Source organism: Aricia agestis, chromosome 5, assembly GCF_905147365.1.
Source record: "Aricia agestis chromosome 5, ilAriAges1.1, whole genome shotgun sequence".
NCBI lineage: Eukaryota > Metazoa > Arthropoda > Insecta > Lepidoptera > Lycaenidae > Aricia > Aricia agestis.
Window position 1 is genome coordinate 1,364,805 of NC_056410.1, and position 16,208 is coordinate 1,381,012.

The 16,208-nt window shown below is 37.1% G+C and overlaps 1 protein-coding gene across 1 annotated transcript in view; it reads right to left on the minus strand.

The window, feature by feature from the left end:
- LOC121727395 overlaps positions 1-16,208 on the minus strand; it is a 44,604-nt gene that overhangs the window by 20,808 nt on the left and 7,588 nt on the right. Inside the window, exon 2 of the mRNA XM_042115228.1 lies at positions 1,582-1,854. Coding sequence (XP_041971162.1) covers positions 1,582-1,854 — 273 coding nt within the window. The remainder of the gene's footprint in view (positions 1-1,581; positions 1,855-16,208) is intronic.

Consider the following 16,208-nt stretch of genomic DNA (forward strand, 5'->3'; position numbering starts at 1 on the left):
TTGTTTCACCACTTTCTGATAAAGTGCCTGATAGGCTATTCACAACTTTTTTTAACAGATTATCCATACTTGATTTGTCAAGTTAATTGGTGGATAGCCTTATCAGGAAGTGGTGAAACAGGCCCTTAATGTGTTTGAGTGATACTAAAATCATGATAAATAATAATTTATCGATTTAAAATTATTTATCATGATTATTTAATGAACCCAAAAGAAAGTTATAGAAAGTCCTTGCCCCTTATCTAAGATGTAGTAAGCGCACGTGTAGATTACACAACAGACCAAAGATTGACCTTTGTACAGTTGACTTGTCTATGTTCATCACATTTTAAAACAAAGAAATTGAAAACTGCGTCGTTTATGGTAACAAAGGTAACAAAAGTTCATAACAATAATTATTGTCAAGGATACTCTACTTTTCTAACACTTGTGTCGATATCAGTACACAAATTCGAATTATTGTATCTGTTTCTTTTTGTCATCATGAATCATGTTACTGAAAATGAGACTACGATTGTCATATTATTTTAAGAACAGTTGGAAACATACGTGATAAATTATTAAAAAAAAACATCAGCATTCAGCCCCTGTACATTTATATGCATCAGCCCCCGAAAGCATCATTATTTCCTTTAAAGCCTACTTATATTCAGTCTCTGCTTATATCCATAAGGAAAACGAACGTAACCTTATCATTAAGAGGGCGACTAACCCCAAAAATCAAACATCGTCCTTCTCTCTTCACACTCACGCCCGTCTTTCATATGCCAGGTGAAAAAGGACGACGCGGATTCATCGCCAAATTAGTTTTTTCTCAATAACTCGATAAATATACAACATTTTGAAAATCCGCTAGGTCGATCTCTCAATGATAGAATTTTATACAATGTGTTAAAATATTAACTTAGTTCAATGCACGGTTATGGCAATAAATGAAAATTAGATGCATCTTTGTGATTTTTTTTCTAGCGATAAAATTTTAAGATATCGTGTTTTTGCTCAGATCGAATTCTCGGAAATATAATGTAGTATCTAATTTTATAAAATGAAACAATTCGGGGCTTATTTTCAAGTACAAAAATGAATTATAAAATCGACACTTTAGGGTTAGTCGCCCCCTTAATGTATCTATAAATATCAACTAGCTATTTGACCGAGCTTTGCTCGGTATTCTATAAAACACGAATAAAATGACATTTTCTATAAAAATGATTCCTAGCTAGATCAATTTATCGCCCCCGAAACCCCCTATATACTAAATTTCATGAAAATCGTTGGAGCCGATTCCGAAATTCCAATTATATATATGTATACAAGAATTGCTCGTTTAAAGATATAAGATATAAAATTATGACGCTATCAGAAACATAATTGCAATGTCGGTATGCCATGAGCATTGCCATTATTTTTATGCAGGAGCTGTAATAATCTCTATGGCTCAGATGGTTAGCGCGTCGTATTTGATATATTTCCGTTGGTACCCTGGTAACTCAAGTTCTTTGAGAACTTAGCATGGGCCAGAGACTGACGTGGTTTCAAGCGTCCATACTCCATAGATTAAATATAAAATAAAACACTTACGTTCTCTCTATCCACGTCGACTTGGCAATCCTTCTTCTGGTCTCTCAATTTCTCGTTCTTTTTGTACCTCTTGGGCTCAGTAGCGAACATGGTGACTACAGCCTTCTTAGCGGCTTTGTAATCGTCGCAGACGTTCTCGGAAGACTTCCAGGTCTTGTCGTTGAGGTTCTTCGGTTGGATTGGCCTCTCGAAGTTGTCTATCAGCTTCTGGAAGTCCGTTTTGGGAGGTTCGCTGTGTCTCGTGATGCATGGTTCGTCGTAGATCTTCTGGTCCTGAAAGTGGGAGTGAAACTTTTAAAAGAGTGTGCTAATGTTGATCATTTGAATTGAACGGCTTTAAAATAATCGGCCAAGTGCGAGTTGGACTCGCGCACAAAGGGTTACGTACCACTATTAATATTTTTTTTTTTTTTATGAAATAAGGGGGCAAGCGAGCAAACGGGTCACCTGATGGAAAGCAACTTCCGTCGCCCATGGACACTCGCAGCATCAGAAGAGCTGCAGGTGCGTTGCCGGCCTTTTAAGAGGGAATAGGGTAATAGGGGAGGGTAGAGATGGGAAGGGAAGGGAAGGGAATAGGGGAGGGTAGGGAAGGGAATAGGGGAGGGTAGGGAAGGGAATAGCGGAGGGTAGGGAAGGGAATAGGGTAGGGGATTGGGCCTCCGGTAAACTCACTCACTCGGCGAAACACAGCGTAAGCGCTATTTCACGCCGGTTTTCTGTGAGAACGTGGTATTTCTCCGGTCGAGCCGGCCCATTCGTGCCGAAGCATGGCTCTCCCACGTATGAATATATAGAATAATAGAGCAAAAATAGTAAAAAATTGTGTTTTTTGTATGGGAGCCCTTATTTATTTTATTTAAATTTTATTAATAATTATTAAAGTACTAGCTGTCCCGGTGAACTTCGTGTCACTTTAAAACCTTCCCTGGACTTCTACGAATATTTTAAGACTAAAATCAGCCCAACCTGTTCAGCCGTTTTCGACTTTTAGCGCGACTAACACATTTGAAAATATATAAAGGATAAATACAGCTGAGTATTTTGTGTACATTTCAAGTGCCTACCTGTAATTGTCATCATTGATACCAAGCAAAAAATGTTTGAAAAATCACGTTTGTTGTGTGGCAGCCCCTCTTAAATATTTAATTTATTTTGTTTTTAGTATTTGTTATTATAGCGGCAACAGAAATACATAATCTGTGAAAATTTCAACTCTCTAGCTGTTACCGTTCTTGAGTTACCGTAGTGCCTGAAGACAGACGGACAGACATCGAAGTCTCAATAATAGGGTCCCGTTTTTACCCTTTGGGTACGGAACCCTAAAAATGGAAACAGTGGAACTTTCAGAATGACATGGGTTGAGAGAGCAGAGAGGTCAAAGCAAAAAACTTTCAGTATTATGTAGTAATGTTATAACTTTAATGTTTCAGTAGAATCGTTCTACATTTTACAATACCTCTAGGTACATATTCAGTGGTAGAATATAAATAATTTTTGACGTGGGAGAGCCATGCTTCGGCACGAATGGGCCGTTCACTACCCTCCCCTATTACCCTATTCCCTCTTAAAAGGCCGACAACGCACCTGCAGCACTTCTGATGCTGCGAGTCTCCATGGGCGACGGAAGTTGCTTTCCATCAGGTGACCCGTTTGCTCGTTTGCCCCCTTATTTCATAAAAAAAATTATGTATCGTCAACCGTAACAAAGACCAAAAGTAAACTCCAAATGAATAGACTATAAAGACTGCCGTCTAGACTCTATGCTACGAGTAGGATCTCGACAATGCTCAATGCCAGAACAATCAGTCGACAATGTATCTATGCAAGTGGGATGTACCCGCTGAAAATGATCATGTAAATTACACCCTAAGACTCAGGTTTTAGAGTTCACCTTTGCTTCTCACACGTGTTTTGTTTGAGGAAACGATTAGATACACTTTCTCCGCTTGTATGGAGTCGTACGTCTGTCAATACGTTATGAAAGCTGCGCCTTCGCATGGTGACAGTGATTATACTAAACGCTTATTAGTGTAACGATTGAAATGCGATCTGCTACCAAATTGACAGGTGAAAATTGAATGTTTGTTTGAACTGTTGGAACCCGAGTGTAGAGAACCGTGGGACAGTCTATATTTGGAGTGTGTTGTAACTTGTATTTATACTAACATTAGAAATTAGGTTTTTTTCTTTGTTGCCTTTTCACGCCTGAAAGCTTGAACCGATTAAGATGAGTTGGAGATAAGGAAATAAAGAAAGGAAAATTGACTAGTTTTTGTGTGGAATATGTAGCATATACCTAGCCACTGCCTATCCTAGTTTTGATTCTTCTCGCCGGGATAGTTTGCGAGTTTCTTACGCCGGTTCTTCTCGCCGAGATAGTTCCCGAACCGGTGGTAAGCACCGTAGTATCAACATTCTGAAAGCATTTTCTTAAAATCTACTCAGAAATAAAACAATTTATATTTTATTTATTTATTATTTCTCTACAATGATCTAGAGGCCAATTATTCTTGTACGTCGAACCACAGAATAGATAATAGTACAAGTAGTCGAACCTGGATTCGAATTCATTCATTCATTCAATCAAAATGGATTTTTAGGTTGCGCTTTTTGTGCCTCTATTAAAAAACAGAGAAGAAGAAAAAAGATCGTTTATAGTAACATAGTCGTAACTCGTAACTTAACATATTTATCTGACTTTGACGAACACACAACTTATTGTTAATGAGATTGGGAGTGCCCTCAGCAGCGCCAAGCAATAATTTCAGTCTGGGTACGCTATTTAGAAGTAATAAAAGATTACCACCAATGAAATAATTTCAAAGTCAGCAACATATTAATCTCCGATACACTACCATCGTTAATCAATATTGGTCGCGCATTACGACACAATAGAATTGTTTATGACATGCCAATGCACACCGAGCGCTACTTACAACATTAGACATTGAAATTAATGGAAATCATAAGTGCGAGTTTAATACATCTTCAAATAAGACTGTGCGTTCGAAGAAGTTGAGATTAGGCACGTCGATCGTGTGTATTAGCTGATTTCAGGCGTAAATTATCTTTAGTTTTTTCTTAAATGCATAATTTTGTGTTAGAACTTAGAAGACGACGAATAAAATCGGAACCGTTTCATATCAGTTCCAACAACCAGAGATCAGACTAACTGAGTCAGACATGTACAAGTTTTTTGGCTTAAATAGCTCTAGACAAGAGTGTTTCAAAAGGAATATTCTTATTTAATCCATGCGGTAAATTTAGTTGCACAACAAAATAATGGGTCACACAACGTTTGTATATCATTTTGTTAAATTGCAGAACATCTCATTCACTCGAATACATCAATCAGAAAACATCGGTTGCAGAATCCTAAATTACTATTAGGCTTATCGCGAGCCTCTCATAATATTTGTGGTTGATCAATGACAGCAATAAATCCAGCAATTAATTACAATCAATTAGAGGAGCATATGTCCCGCGGTCCACGGCTAACGATCACGGTTCAATGTTGACGATAATCGCGACTGTCGTCATACTGACAGCATCATCATCGCGCATGCAAACGCTACTCAAAGTTAAGAGCTCCTTATATCGTAGACAGAGATATTTCTAAGGAGAAATTGACAAGGACTGATACGATTTAAGATTCTCTTAAGAATTTTGCTGTTCGTCTAAAAGACAGAACTTTGGGGATGGTCGAGGTAAGACAGCGGTAAAATTCTTGAACTGTTGTGATTTTACACGCAACTGGAACTTTGTTTCAGCAAGATCTAAGATCGTTTGCAAATGAAATGAAATTACATGAACAGACTATTATAGTATATGCTCTAACTCAAGTCCTTTTTATTAAGAGAGTCAATTAAAAACTAGTGGATTCCAAGATTGTACAGAGGTAGGCGTGCTGCAAGAGCTGATGGCTTGATAATTTTTAAGGTAGCTATAATTTGCAGAAAATAAAGGCAGAAAATGGCAACAATTTGCAGAAAATAGAGGCAGAAAGTGGCAGGCAGCGCAATTACTGCAATTCATCACCAGCAAACGGTGTCAGTAGCACGTTGGCTATGTAAACAAATACCGTTATGAATTAGTAATAATGGGAAAAACATCGAAATGCTATACTATAGACACGTAACTGTTACAGAAAAATTGTTCCAAGAAAAGGTTTAATATTTTGAGTATGAAATAAGTCGCGCAGGCCGTCATTCGGCGCACAGGTTGTTGTCAGTATCTCGGAAAACGACCTTGGCGATTCCAATAAGATCACAATGAAATATGCACTAGGGGAAAAAGAGATTACTAAGCATAACATTCTTACCGAATGTTGTTATTATAGTTTGAAACCGCAGGTTCCTTTTTGACCTTAATTTGATAAGGGCAACAATACCTATCTTAATCTTATCTTTTGAGGTCAACAAACTCATATCGGCCAGATTTTGGATTACGTAAGTATGTCAGGTAAATATACTTAGAACCTCCTAATAGACCTGAAATTGGTCACTTAGAGATAAAAAATATATTAGATTAGTTATTTCAATAATAATTGATCAAAGTATACCATGAACTTATTAAAACCAACGAACTGGCAACAGATGGGTTATATGTGCAGGTAAACAGCTGAAAAGACAAAATGTTGGTATTGCTACTGGGAGTTCTTCAAATACTTATTTTATTCTGTTTCGATTTACAGGTATTCATCCGCAATGGTAATTCATTTTCTGTAAAAATTTCAACTGACTCGCTACCACTATTTACGAGATTACAGTCAGGTCACCGGTGACATGAAAAGAAGTCTCAGTAATAGATTTCGCTTTAGTACGGTAGGTACCCTAAATGCTTTAGTAGGAAAACAAAATAACGGGCTTTGGTTTAACTAATATAGGTTCATGTATTTATCGGTACCTATTACCAAATTAACGAAAATTGATTTCTGTGTGATATTTCCACATAACCGCATAAATAAGTCGTATTTATTTTCCTGATGTTGTAACTTTCCTCATAATTATTATGTATCATAATATACTTAATATACATACCTAATTACTAGCTGTCCCGGCAAACGTTTCTTTGCCATGCAAACGTTTCTTTGCCATATAAAGTATTTCGCACGTATTATTTTATTGAAGTGACTAAATAAGTATGTCACCTTGGCAACGTCCATCGCTATCCCGTCGCACAAACAATGGTCGCCGTCAGTCTCGAGTTGTAATAATTGACTATTATTTATTCAAGAAATGCACTTATCAATATAATAAGTACCCAGTAGCCGATTCTCAGACCCACTGAATATGCATATAAAATTTGGTTAAAATCAGTAAAGCCGTTTCGGAGGAGTAGGCGGCCTAACATTGTAACACGAGAATTTTATATATGAGGAAAGTATATACTATATAGCATAGAGAAAATATATAGCATACGAGCCCGGAAGCAAGTGACTTAAAATGTATACAAGTTACATAAGCGCCTGTGGTCAATTATATTATGATAGAGTGCATCGATAAATAGTCGAGGAGAGTAAATAAAACATGATTTTATTTAAGCGCACGAGTGTTGGCCGATAATATCATTGGCCGAGAGCCAGAAAGTTCTTCCTTTTGGAACACCCTATCAGTCGAGTATCTGGGTTACCCAGTTTCTGTGCAAAGAGTTTATGGGTCTTTAACCTCATTAACCATTATCTACACACCAAAAAAATGCAGCCAGAAATCCATATTAGCACCTCGTTATGCCCACACGACGTCTGGCTTATGAAAGTCTTCACCTACGTGCTAAAACTTTACGCAACTCCGGCCCCGTGGGAGAATCGACCATCTTTGGTGGCTGTCGTAAAATGGATGCAGAAATATAAAGATCTGAATGAAATGACAAGGCGCCATAACTGTTTCCGTTAAAACGTAATTGGACTTCCGGCAACAAAAAAGTCAAGGCATAAAGAAAGTCGTGGGAATTATTTCCAATCGAATAATTACCTGAAGTGAACCTGTCAGGTATAAATAACACACATAACGTTTCGTTTGTTTGTTCGTTCACCGAGCGATTTTCTATTTAGACAAAGCTGTCTCCTAAATCACACGGTAAATGTGATTTAGAACGTAAACTCCTATTAGCATTTAAACCATTATTAATATTCATTTCTAGGCAAATAATTGAACAAAAGATGCATACATAGCAGGTTGTAAAAATGAAAAATTCCGAAGAGGGTGCTTTCTTTAAGAGAAGCTATTAGATGCACAACATGCCATGTTCTTGTTTCATATTAAAATTTGTTTGGTTTAGAAACAAATTATGTTAATTAGACCACACAATAATTGTCTTTCGGGCTCTTCTTCAACGTTATCTGTAGACATATTTTATCTAGACGAATAGGGCGCCGACGTCATTCCTTTGTCCTATCACACAGTTGGCAGATTTATTAGACGACTAATGTGCAGTACAGCAGATACTAATTGTAATTAATACAGTAGCTTCAATATTTAAATGTTTTGTCCTTCTTCATATATAATAATTATGTAGCTTTCTACTCTACTACCTACCAACTTATCAACATCTAGATTCTAGAGTTTCCGAGTTTTAGAAACGGTCTAAGTAAGATAAGACGAGACCCTAAAATAAGCAGTTAAAATTAACGCCAGGAGTGGGAACTCTAGAATAAATTAGAAGTGGGAAATTATCCCCATTGATGCTACAAATTATTAGATATAATATGTGTTGTTGTTTTATTTAAAGTCTTTTTAATTACTGAATTGACAATCTTCGACGACAATAATCATTTATTAAAAAAGGTAAGAAACTGGATTTCACTTGTATAAAAATAAATTTAAACGCCTTTAATTGTGGATACGTTCCTATTTGATGGCTCTAACTGGTAATATAATTGGTTACTCATTTAACTCATACATGCTCAAGGATACAGATATTTTTAATCCAGTTAAAAATAAACGGGAGGTGAAGTTAAATATAACTGCGCTATTGTGGGGCGTACAATAACTCAACATTTGGGAAAGCTTAAAATAGTATTGGATGTTTACCAGACGGCATACTGTTATTTCTCACGGATTTGCTTATGTAGGGAGAAAAAGGGAGCCTTTTTCAGCTGAAATAATAACTAATTGAAATATTACTTCGTTCGGTCTTAATTCTTATCCTATTTCTTTATTGAGCCTGAAAACAATATTTCCAAATCTGAAAACAACAATCCAAAGTCCAAACCAACAATAAAATATGGGTTATGTTAATGTAAAATAATGTTAGCCTGTTACATCTTATAATATATTTTTTTGGGATAGAGATACTTTGAGCTACGGGAAAAGACATACGTAAGGACAGTTTTTATTGCGCAAAAAATATGGGCCTAATGGCGATTAAACGAATTTCTCCGTAAACAAAGCTGCAGGAATCATCCATGACACAACTTTTATGCCTTAGCTGCTAAAGATAAAAAGTTATTTAAGGCTTGAACATATTCTATGCATGCTCCTAAGTCCCAACTCCCAAAAGGGGACTTATTAGCCGTTGCGTCGGCTTCCGTCGATTATCGGTTTCCTGGTGGTTGTAATTGGTGTAGTTTCACTTTCAGAGCACGCACACACTTTCGCTCCTCGTACTGAACACTTCAATAAGTATCGATGTATTAAATTATTCCTCGTTACTGTCACTTTCCGCTACGTTTACAACTTTAAACAATATAACAGATAACTGGCTGCTGCGGCGTCTTTGCTCGCGCAAAAAGTAAGTAATAACCCGCTATATCTAAACGGGAAACGGACAAAACGGTCGATGTGTTTGAACGTTACATAGAGGTATAATACAGTTGAACGGTAGCCTAACATTAAAAACCAATCAGTTCTATATTGAATCAACTAACTAACACACAGTTAAGGAAAATAGTTCAGCACCATATTATGTTAACTTTTTTATAGACACGTTTTTTGTCTTAAATTATGTTTAATCTTAATATCCAGTTACATGTGGCTTTTATTTTCAACCATCATTTATCTTATGGTTGTAGACGTAAATTCGTAAAACGATACGGATTGGTGAAACGAAGAATAGATGAATTTAAAGTTTCTGAGGAAATCTGGTTTTGAAGTGCCTTATAAATAGGAAATAGGTTATGAACTTTAGACAGAAATGTTAATCGAGATTCGAGCATCGCACATCTTGATTAGAATCTGTTTGAATACTATTAAATATTAATGCTTTCTTATCTCCTACTTAACATAAACGAGTATGCGTATTCACACGTACGGTTGAAACGATAGCAACTCGCGATGCAAGAAATCTTGCAGACTGCTGCTAATTATGAGTTTTTTGTGCGCGAGATTAATCAAGAGATGTTCTCTTCAAAAGATAACGAATAGCTTACAACATGCTTAGAAACTTATAACATCAGAAGATATTATCCTCACATCTGATAGACGGAGAAACTTTTTTAAAAGTTACATTTAATAATGCTTTGGGAGTCAGAAAAAATACAAGGACCACAACTTACGAGCAGGTGAGTGAAAAACTTGTCGCAACCATAACTACCGAAACGAGCTTTTGTATTCCTAGCTAGGTTTGTAGGCGAGAGGGCTACTTGCGCATTGCGCAGGTTCATACACCAACGCAACGCTGAATTCCATCAAAGAATAAAGTGGTCAAGGTTACTAGCTAGCATTTTGTCATAAATAGAGCTTTGTATCATAAGCGAGAGGAGTAGATCGAGATCTAGCTAATATAAGAGTCAAGGGTGTCTTAAGAATAGGCATAGGTGGTATTCCTGTATTTTGTGGTTTAAGTGGTTAGCATTATTTTAATGACTAGCTTTAGCTTTTTAGGAATTCGAGCCCTAGCTAAGGGCCTAGGGCGTTGTCCTAACAGATCTCACGCTGGAAATATGCTGGATACAGCGGTTAGTTTTGTAATCAATCCGGTGCTTGATAGTGAACATGTTTCACTAACACAGGATATGGAACCGGCTTTTCGACTCACTGGACGCCGCGGTGGCCACACTCGCGGGATCTCGCGGACCACCTTGGAAACCTCGTAATTAGTGTTGCCAACTAACCGCACTCAGAGACATTTAATTATGACTACTTCTTCATAATGATCATAACTTCAATTTAATGAAGAGTTTGATTTACGAGGCTTATGTCAAAATTTCAAAATTTTATTACAGTGAAGCTACTAATGGAAATTACTGTTATTTTAACTAATAGCGTTTGGATTTGGAAATTAAAACGAGAAAACATACGAGCACAATACTATATTCAGAATGGCAGATTCAAAAGAGAGAGAACAAGGGCAATGACAAAATGACGTTGACATTGACAGATCAAATATGACAATTAAGACATTTATCTATGGCACCATGTTGCAATTAAAAAATAATTTAACAGCTACGAATAATAAAAACTAAGGAAAATTAACTCCGTCAAAAAACATGCTCCACAATACTTGTCAAAAAAGTGTACCTTAGGTACACATTTCAATACATTTGCAATATTTAGGTGACCTTGAGCGGTACTAGGCTGACGTTACACGACAGATCAAAAGGAACCAAATTATAACGGTAATAGTATAGGAGTTACGATTCCTTAGTTTTTAATTTTTACTATTCGTAGCAGTGAAATAAATAATATTCGTATCTGAGTGCGCCAGTTAGTTTATTTTCGACTAAACCTGGTGGCTTAGAATCATATTTCAGTGAACGATTTCTTTAATGGTTTTCCTAGCAACAGTTGTGTTAAACAAGCTCATGGTTGTTAGTCAGAATTATAGTCACCATTTGCCCACGACATATAGGTATTATAATACGTTCTATTTGTTTTACCACGTTAATTTCTTAGCTAGACATTTTTACTGCTATGGATGAATTAGATAAGGTGCATTGGGGTAACTTCGGAAGAAAAAAAAAATGGGGATATTCCGAAAATGGCAAATAATTACCAAACAGAAAGTAATTTTGAGCTCTGGCTACATTAACCGAGACGCCAATTTAATCACCTCCCCCACTTCCTTTCCCTCGAGCCGTCAGCCGGCAAAAGTAGAAATAGGGTTATATTTTAAAGGGGTAGTTATATCAGAATCCGTAAATACTTTTGAACTAAAAAAATATACAATTCACATGGAAATATGTTTATTATAACTAAAATGTTACAGTTATAGGTAACAATATATACAAATTCGTCTTCTAAACTTGAAACAATGACACAATATACTCACTCTTCCAAAAACTTTACGAGATTGCCCCAATGCACCTTACTACGAGTGTATTATAAAAGGACATAATAAAATTAATATTACAATTTTGATTTCAATTAATAGTATTTTGGAACACAATTGTAAATCAACGATATGAAGGATAAAATTCGGACCAATAATTTATCATTCTTTTGATGCATTCTTCTATTTATTTCATTATCTACTATGATTCCGTTAACTAAATATTCCTTCATATTAGGAAAGTGTCCCACAAAACACCAAATACAATGTCACCGCTGAACTGTCCGCTACACGTGATTTACAGTAATAAAAGGTTCTGTTTGATATTACGAAAGTAATAACACCGGCTGCACATTTTTCACGCCTTATCTCGTGTTATTGTAAGTATGAGTAAAGCGTGCGCATGCGCAGACACGACTTGCAATACTTAAGAAACGTTGAAAAATATTTTCTGTGATATTTAGTTATTAGTTATTACCCATTTAAACAGTTTATAACATAAACATGTTATAGGCAACATTTAAGGCAAGTATTCAAAAATGAATACCATGCCTTAAACATGCGTGTCAAAACCTAGGAGTCAATATTTTTGTAAGTGGATTTTTTAGCTTTATTCAAGTAAAGTATTGATAACCCAGTTTATTTATTACGAGGATTACTAGTCCTGCAACCTATGATTATAATTTATAATGAATAGAGTATAGCAAAGGGTTAGCAGTTCGGCCTCCCTTTCAAAACGGAAATGTCTAGATAACCTAAGGCAAATACTGAGACTAAATAGTATCTAAAGCAATTTGGTTGCCTCTACCTGCCTTTATTAAACTTGATAGTCATATGCTACACCTACAGCAATTTCGAGGTCGAGGACGTCGTGGACTACATCCAGAAGAAGACGACACTGCGCCTGAGGGTCGAGCGTCTACAGTCTCGCCACAAGGTTAACTTTAACTCCTTTGTGGTGAGAGTACCGACGCATCTTCTTTCGACTTTCGAGGCGCCGGAGTTCTGGCAGATGGATGTGGTCTACCGGAGGTTCCGGGGGAGACTCCGGAACGAAGCGAGTCACGTCGCTGGCAAAATGTGACAGTGTTAGTTTTTAAGTATAATATATAAAATATGTATGTTCGTTTTAAGGTATTTATTATATAATTAATATACAATGTATATTAGATTTAAGGTATTTAATTGTTTTATGGGCCTCTGATGCCCGAAATAAATGATTTGATTTGAATTTCCCAAAAGTTGTCTACGTTGTGTATAAAATTCTTGTAGAGTTTATATGGCTGATGCTATGTCTGTCTGACTGTCACACAGACAGCCAATCGCCTTACATTTTACTTACCTGAGACTTTGCTACGAGGAAGGGAAATTTCAAATTAAGTGTGATTTTCAAAGTATGTAGGTAAGCTATCACCTTAGTGTGTCACGTAACATTACAGGCGGCGATGACTGATGAGAATGTGATGGATCTATAGCGACTACTGACCTCCATGACAAGTACAACTCATGGTGACACACGTCCGCCGACGCATTGTACACCTTATCGCGACGGCGTAGAGTTTAATGTCAGTGACACGTGTTCTTATCGTTAACGGTATCCGCGAGTTTCTATTTACTAGCAATAGCTTGTAACATGCATTTAAAGTGCAGTCATGAGGGAGGTGCCAGTTCGAAGCCATTCGATGCAAATTGTCAATTAAGAGAATGACCAAATCATGGTACCAAAAGTTTTGTATATGAGACATCAGACATGGTGACAGGTATAACGTGACTGCAGTAGACATGGGAAAGAATGGTAATACTGGCAGACTTTAGGGACGAAATGAGAGAAATTCTGTCAATGGACATCATGCCAAGCGGGAAGTCCACTATATTATATTCGTTTTTAGCCGACTTCCAAAAAGGAGGAGGTTGAATAATTTCAGCTTCCGTTGATAAAATAACATAGTAACTTTTACGTGCTTATAAAAGAATCAAAAAATAATTCCAAGAAAAAGGATCATGTTACAAGACGTACCAACTTTTTAGAGCATATTCAAAGGCTATTAGGTACAGTAGGTAGGTTGTCAGTCCTAATTTTACTAATTAGTAATTACGCACCATCGTGGGCGACGATCAAACCTGGCTGACTGGAAGACAGATTACCAATTCCTAATGAGATCGCTGTCCAATAGAATTAAGTGTACGTTCTAATCGCGAGAAAGTTGGGCTGACAGTATAATAACATAATGATGGCATGGCAGTATCATCCCGAACTAATATTCACTTTCTCTATTGAACAATACTTTGTATTACGTGATACTCAATATTATATCACTTAAGACTGGGTCGCACCAGAGGCGTGGGTAAAGTTAAAGTTATGGTTATAACCATAACTATAGTTAAGGTAAATTTAACTTTAAATTTACCCTTAACTTTGCCCGGAGAAATTGACAGATGACAGCTGATCCAACAAGGTTATACATGCGCGTGGGCGGGGGCGTTGCTGGTAAAAGAGAACTGTCAAAAATGGCGGTTTTTGTATGATGACAGCGTTGGTTCCTTTTTTCGCCACATGCATTTAAAACCTTGTCGAGCTCTATGGGTATAGTTAAATATGGCGTCTTGATGGCGTCCATTTTTAACTTTACCCAAAGATTTGACATTTTGCACTGTAGTCAAAGTTAAAGTTAAAGTTACAGTTAAAGTTAGTTGGTGCAATCCAGTCTAAGTATACCAGCACTACGGCGATTTTAAAGAATTGTTCGATTTTTCCATTGTGCACTTCACTGCAGAGAAAGGACAGTTTTACAATATTGTTGAATTTCTTTGCTCCTCTGTGAAGTTGCTGACTAAATTTATTCGTTTAGGTCTTAGAGAAAAGAGATTAAATATAATTTCAGACTTCAGTCTACCGCGCAAATATCCCCAGGATTTATTAAAATGCAAATTTTTAGAAAGCTGCCTTTATGTTGCAAAACGAGGATCATAGTACTTTTTTCTATGGTAAACTACGTATTTTCCTTGTACTATACTAATAGACATTAAAGATATGGACTTTCAAACTTCACTGTACCATGCAAATATCAGGATTTATTGAAATACAAGTTTTTAGAAAGCTGCCTTTTATTATACGTGGCAAATGAGGATCATACTTTTCTCTATGGTAAGTGCCAAACTGTACGTATTTTCCTTGACGTACAAGAAAATCCAGGAATAAAACGTCAGGGAAGCCACATGCAAAATTTCTAAAGATGCCAAGACTCGTGCCCATTGTCCACGTCCAGTCTCAGGGTCATCGAAGCGTGGTGGGTCGTGGGTCGCACGCGGCCGCGTCGCCGTCACGCGCGGTTGACCCCTGAGATTCCTTTTCACATCTCGATTCTCGAGGGTTTGTTGGGACTGGGGAGCGACCGTGGGACTGTATTTATTTATTTATATGGGCCCACCACACGTTTCTATCACTGCTTCTTCTGTAAGCCAGGATCGACAGTGGTAACAAACCACGAAAACCCTTTCATATGATCTCAGAGGTGAGGTGCAGAGTGGTGAGGGACATGCTAAACTGTTTTGGGACCCGCGAAAAATTAAGCAGAAGAATAATAGGAGTTGGAAGTGGGGCTGTAGAGTCTGCGATGATATCGAATAGTTGATTATAATATATTATAGTCTATAATTACGTTTCAGAAGATGCCTGATCGTAAGCGATTACCACCGCCATAAGAGGTACCAGAGGCCACCGTTATAATTCTCACTGGAAAGGCAATAGCGTGTAAATAGCTAAATTGCCTGCGGGATAATACAAAGTTCTCAAAAAAAAAAAAACTCCGGAATCCGTATCATGCCCGACTAACCTGTTCCATAGTCAGCAGGGGGTGCTCCTCAGGCAATTTCAGTAGCAGCAAGCCCGTTGGATCTTGTAGGGGCAAGATGATTGTCTTCTGTAGAGCGTGGTCCGCTCCGGAGCGTAGCTGAAGTACTCTTGAATTTTGATGCACTTTGGTCGGCCGACCACACAAAAAGTTCACAGCGATTATATTGAAAAACCAAAAGGGAAAGAAACTTGAAATACCAGCTGGATTAAGCCTTTTCAAGGAAAAATTATCAGAACAAAATTTTCTCTTATGCCATCAAGCCCGGTCCGCGGCAAAAAGCGGCCAGCAAACACTTGTCATCTGTCAAGTGTCAAAGATATGTATTCTTCGTCTTCTTCCGACAGTGGTGAATTGCCATATTATGTTAAAGGTTCATCCAACGGTTGATGAACAGAAACTTCCAAACTGAGCTACATCCCAACAGTGGAAATCAAACACAACACAAATCCAGAGTGTAATTTGAGAACTTATTATTTAATTATTAAGGAAATTAAGGAAATATAATATATTAAATTATAACAAAATTAAGTGCACAACCACTCACTTACCTACGTTGTATTG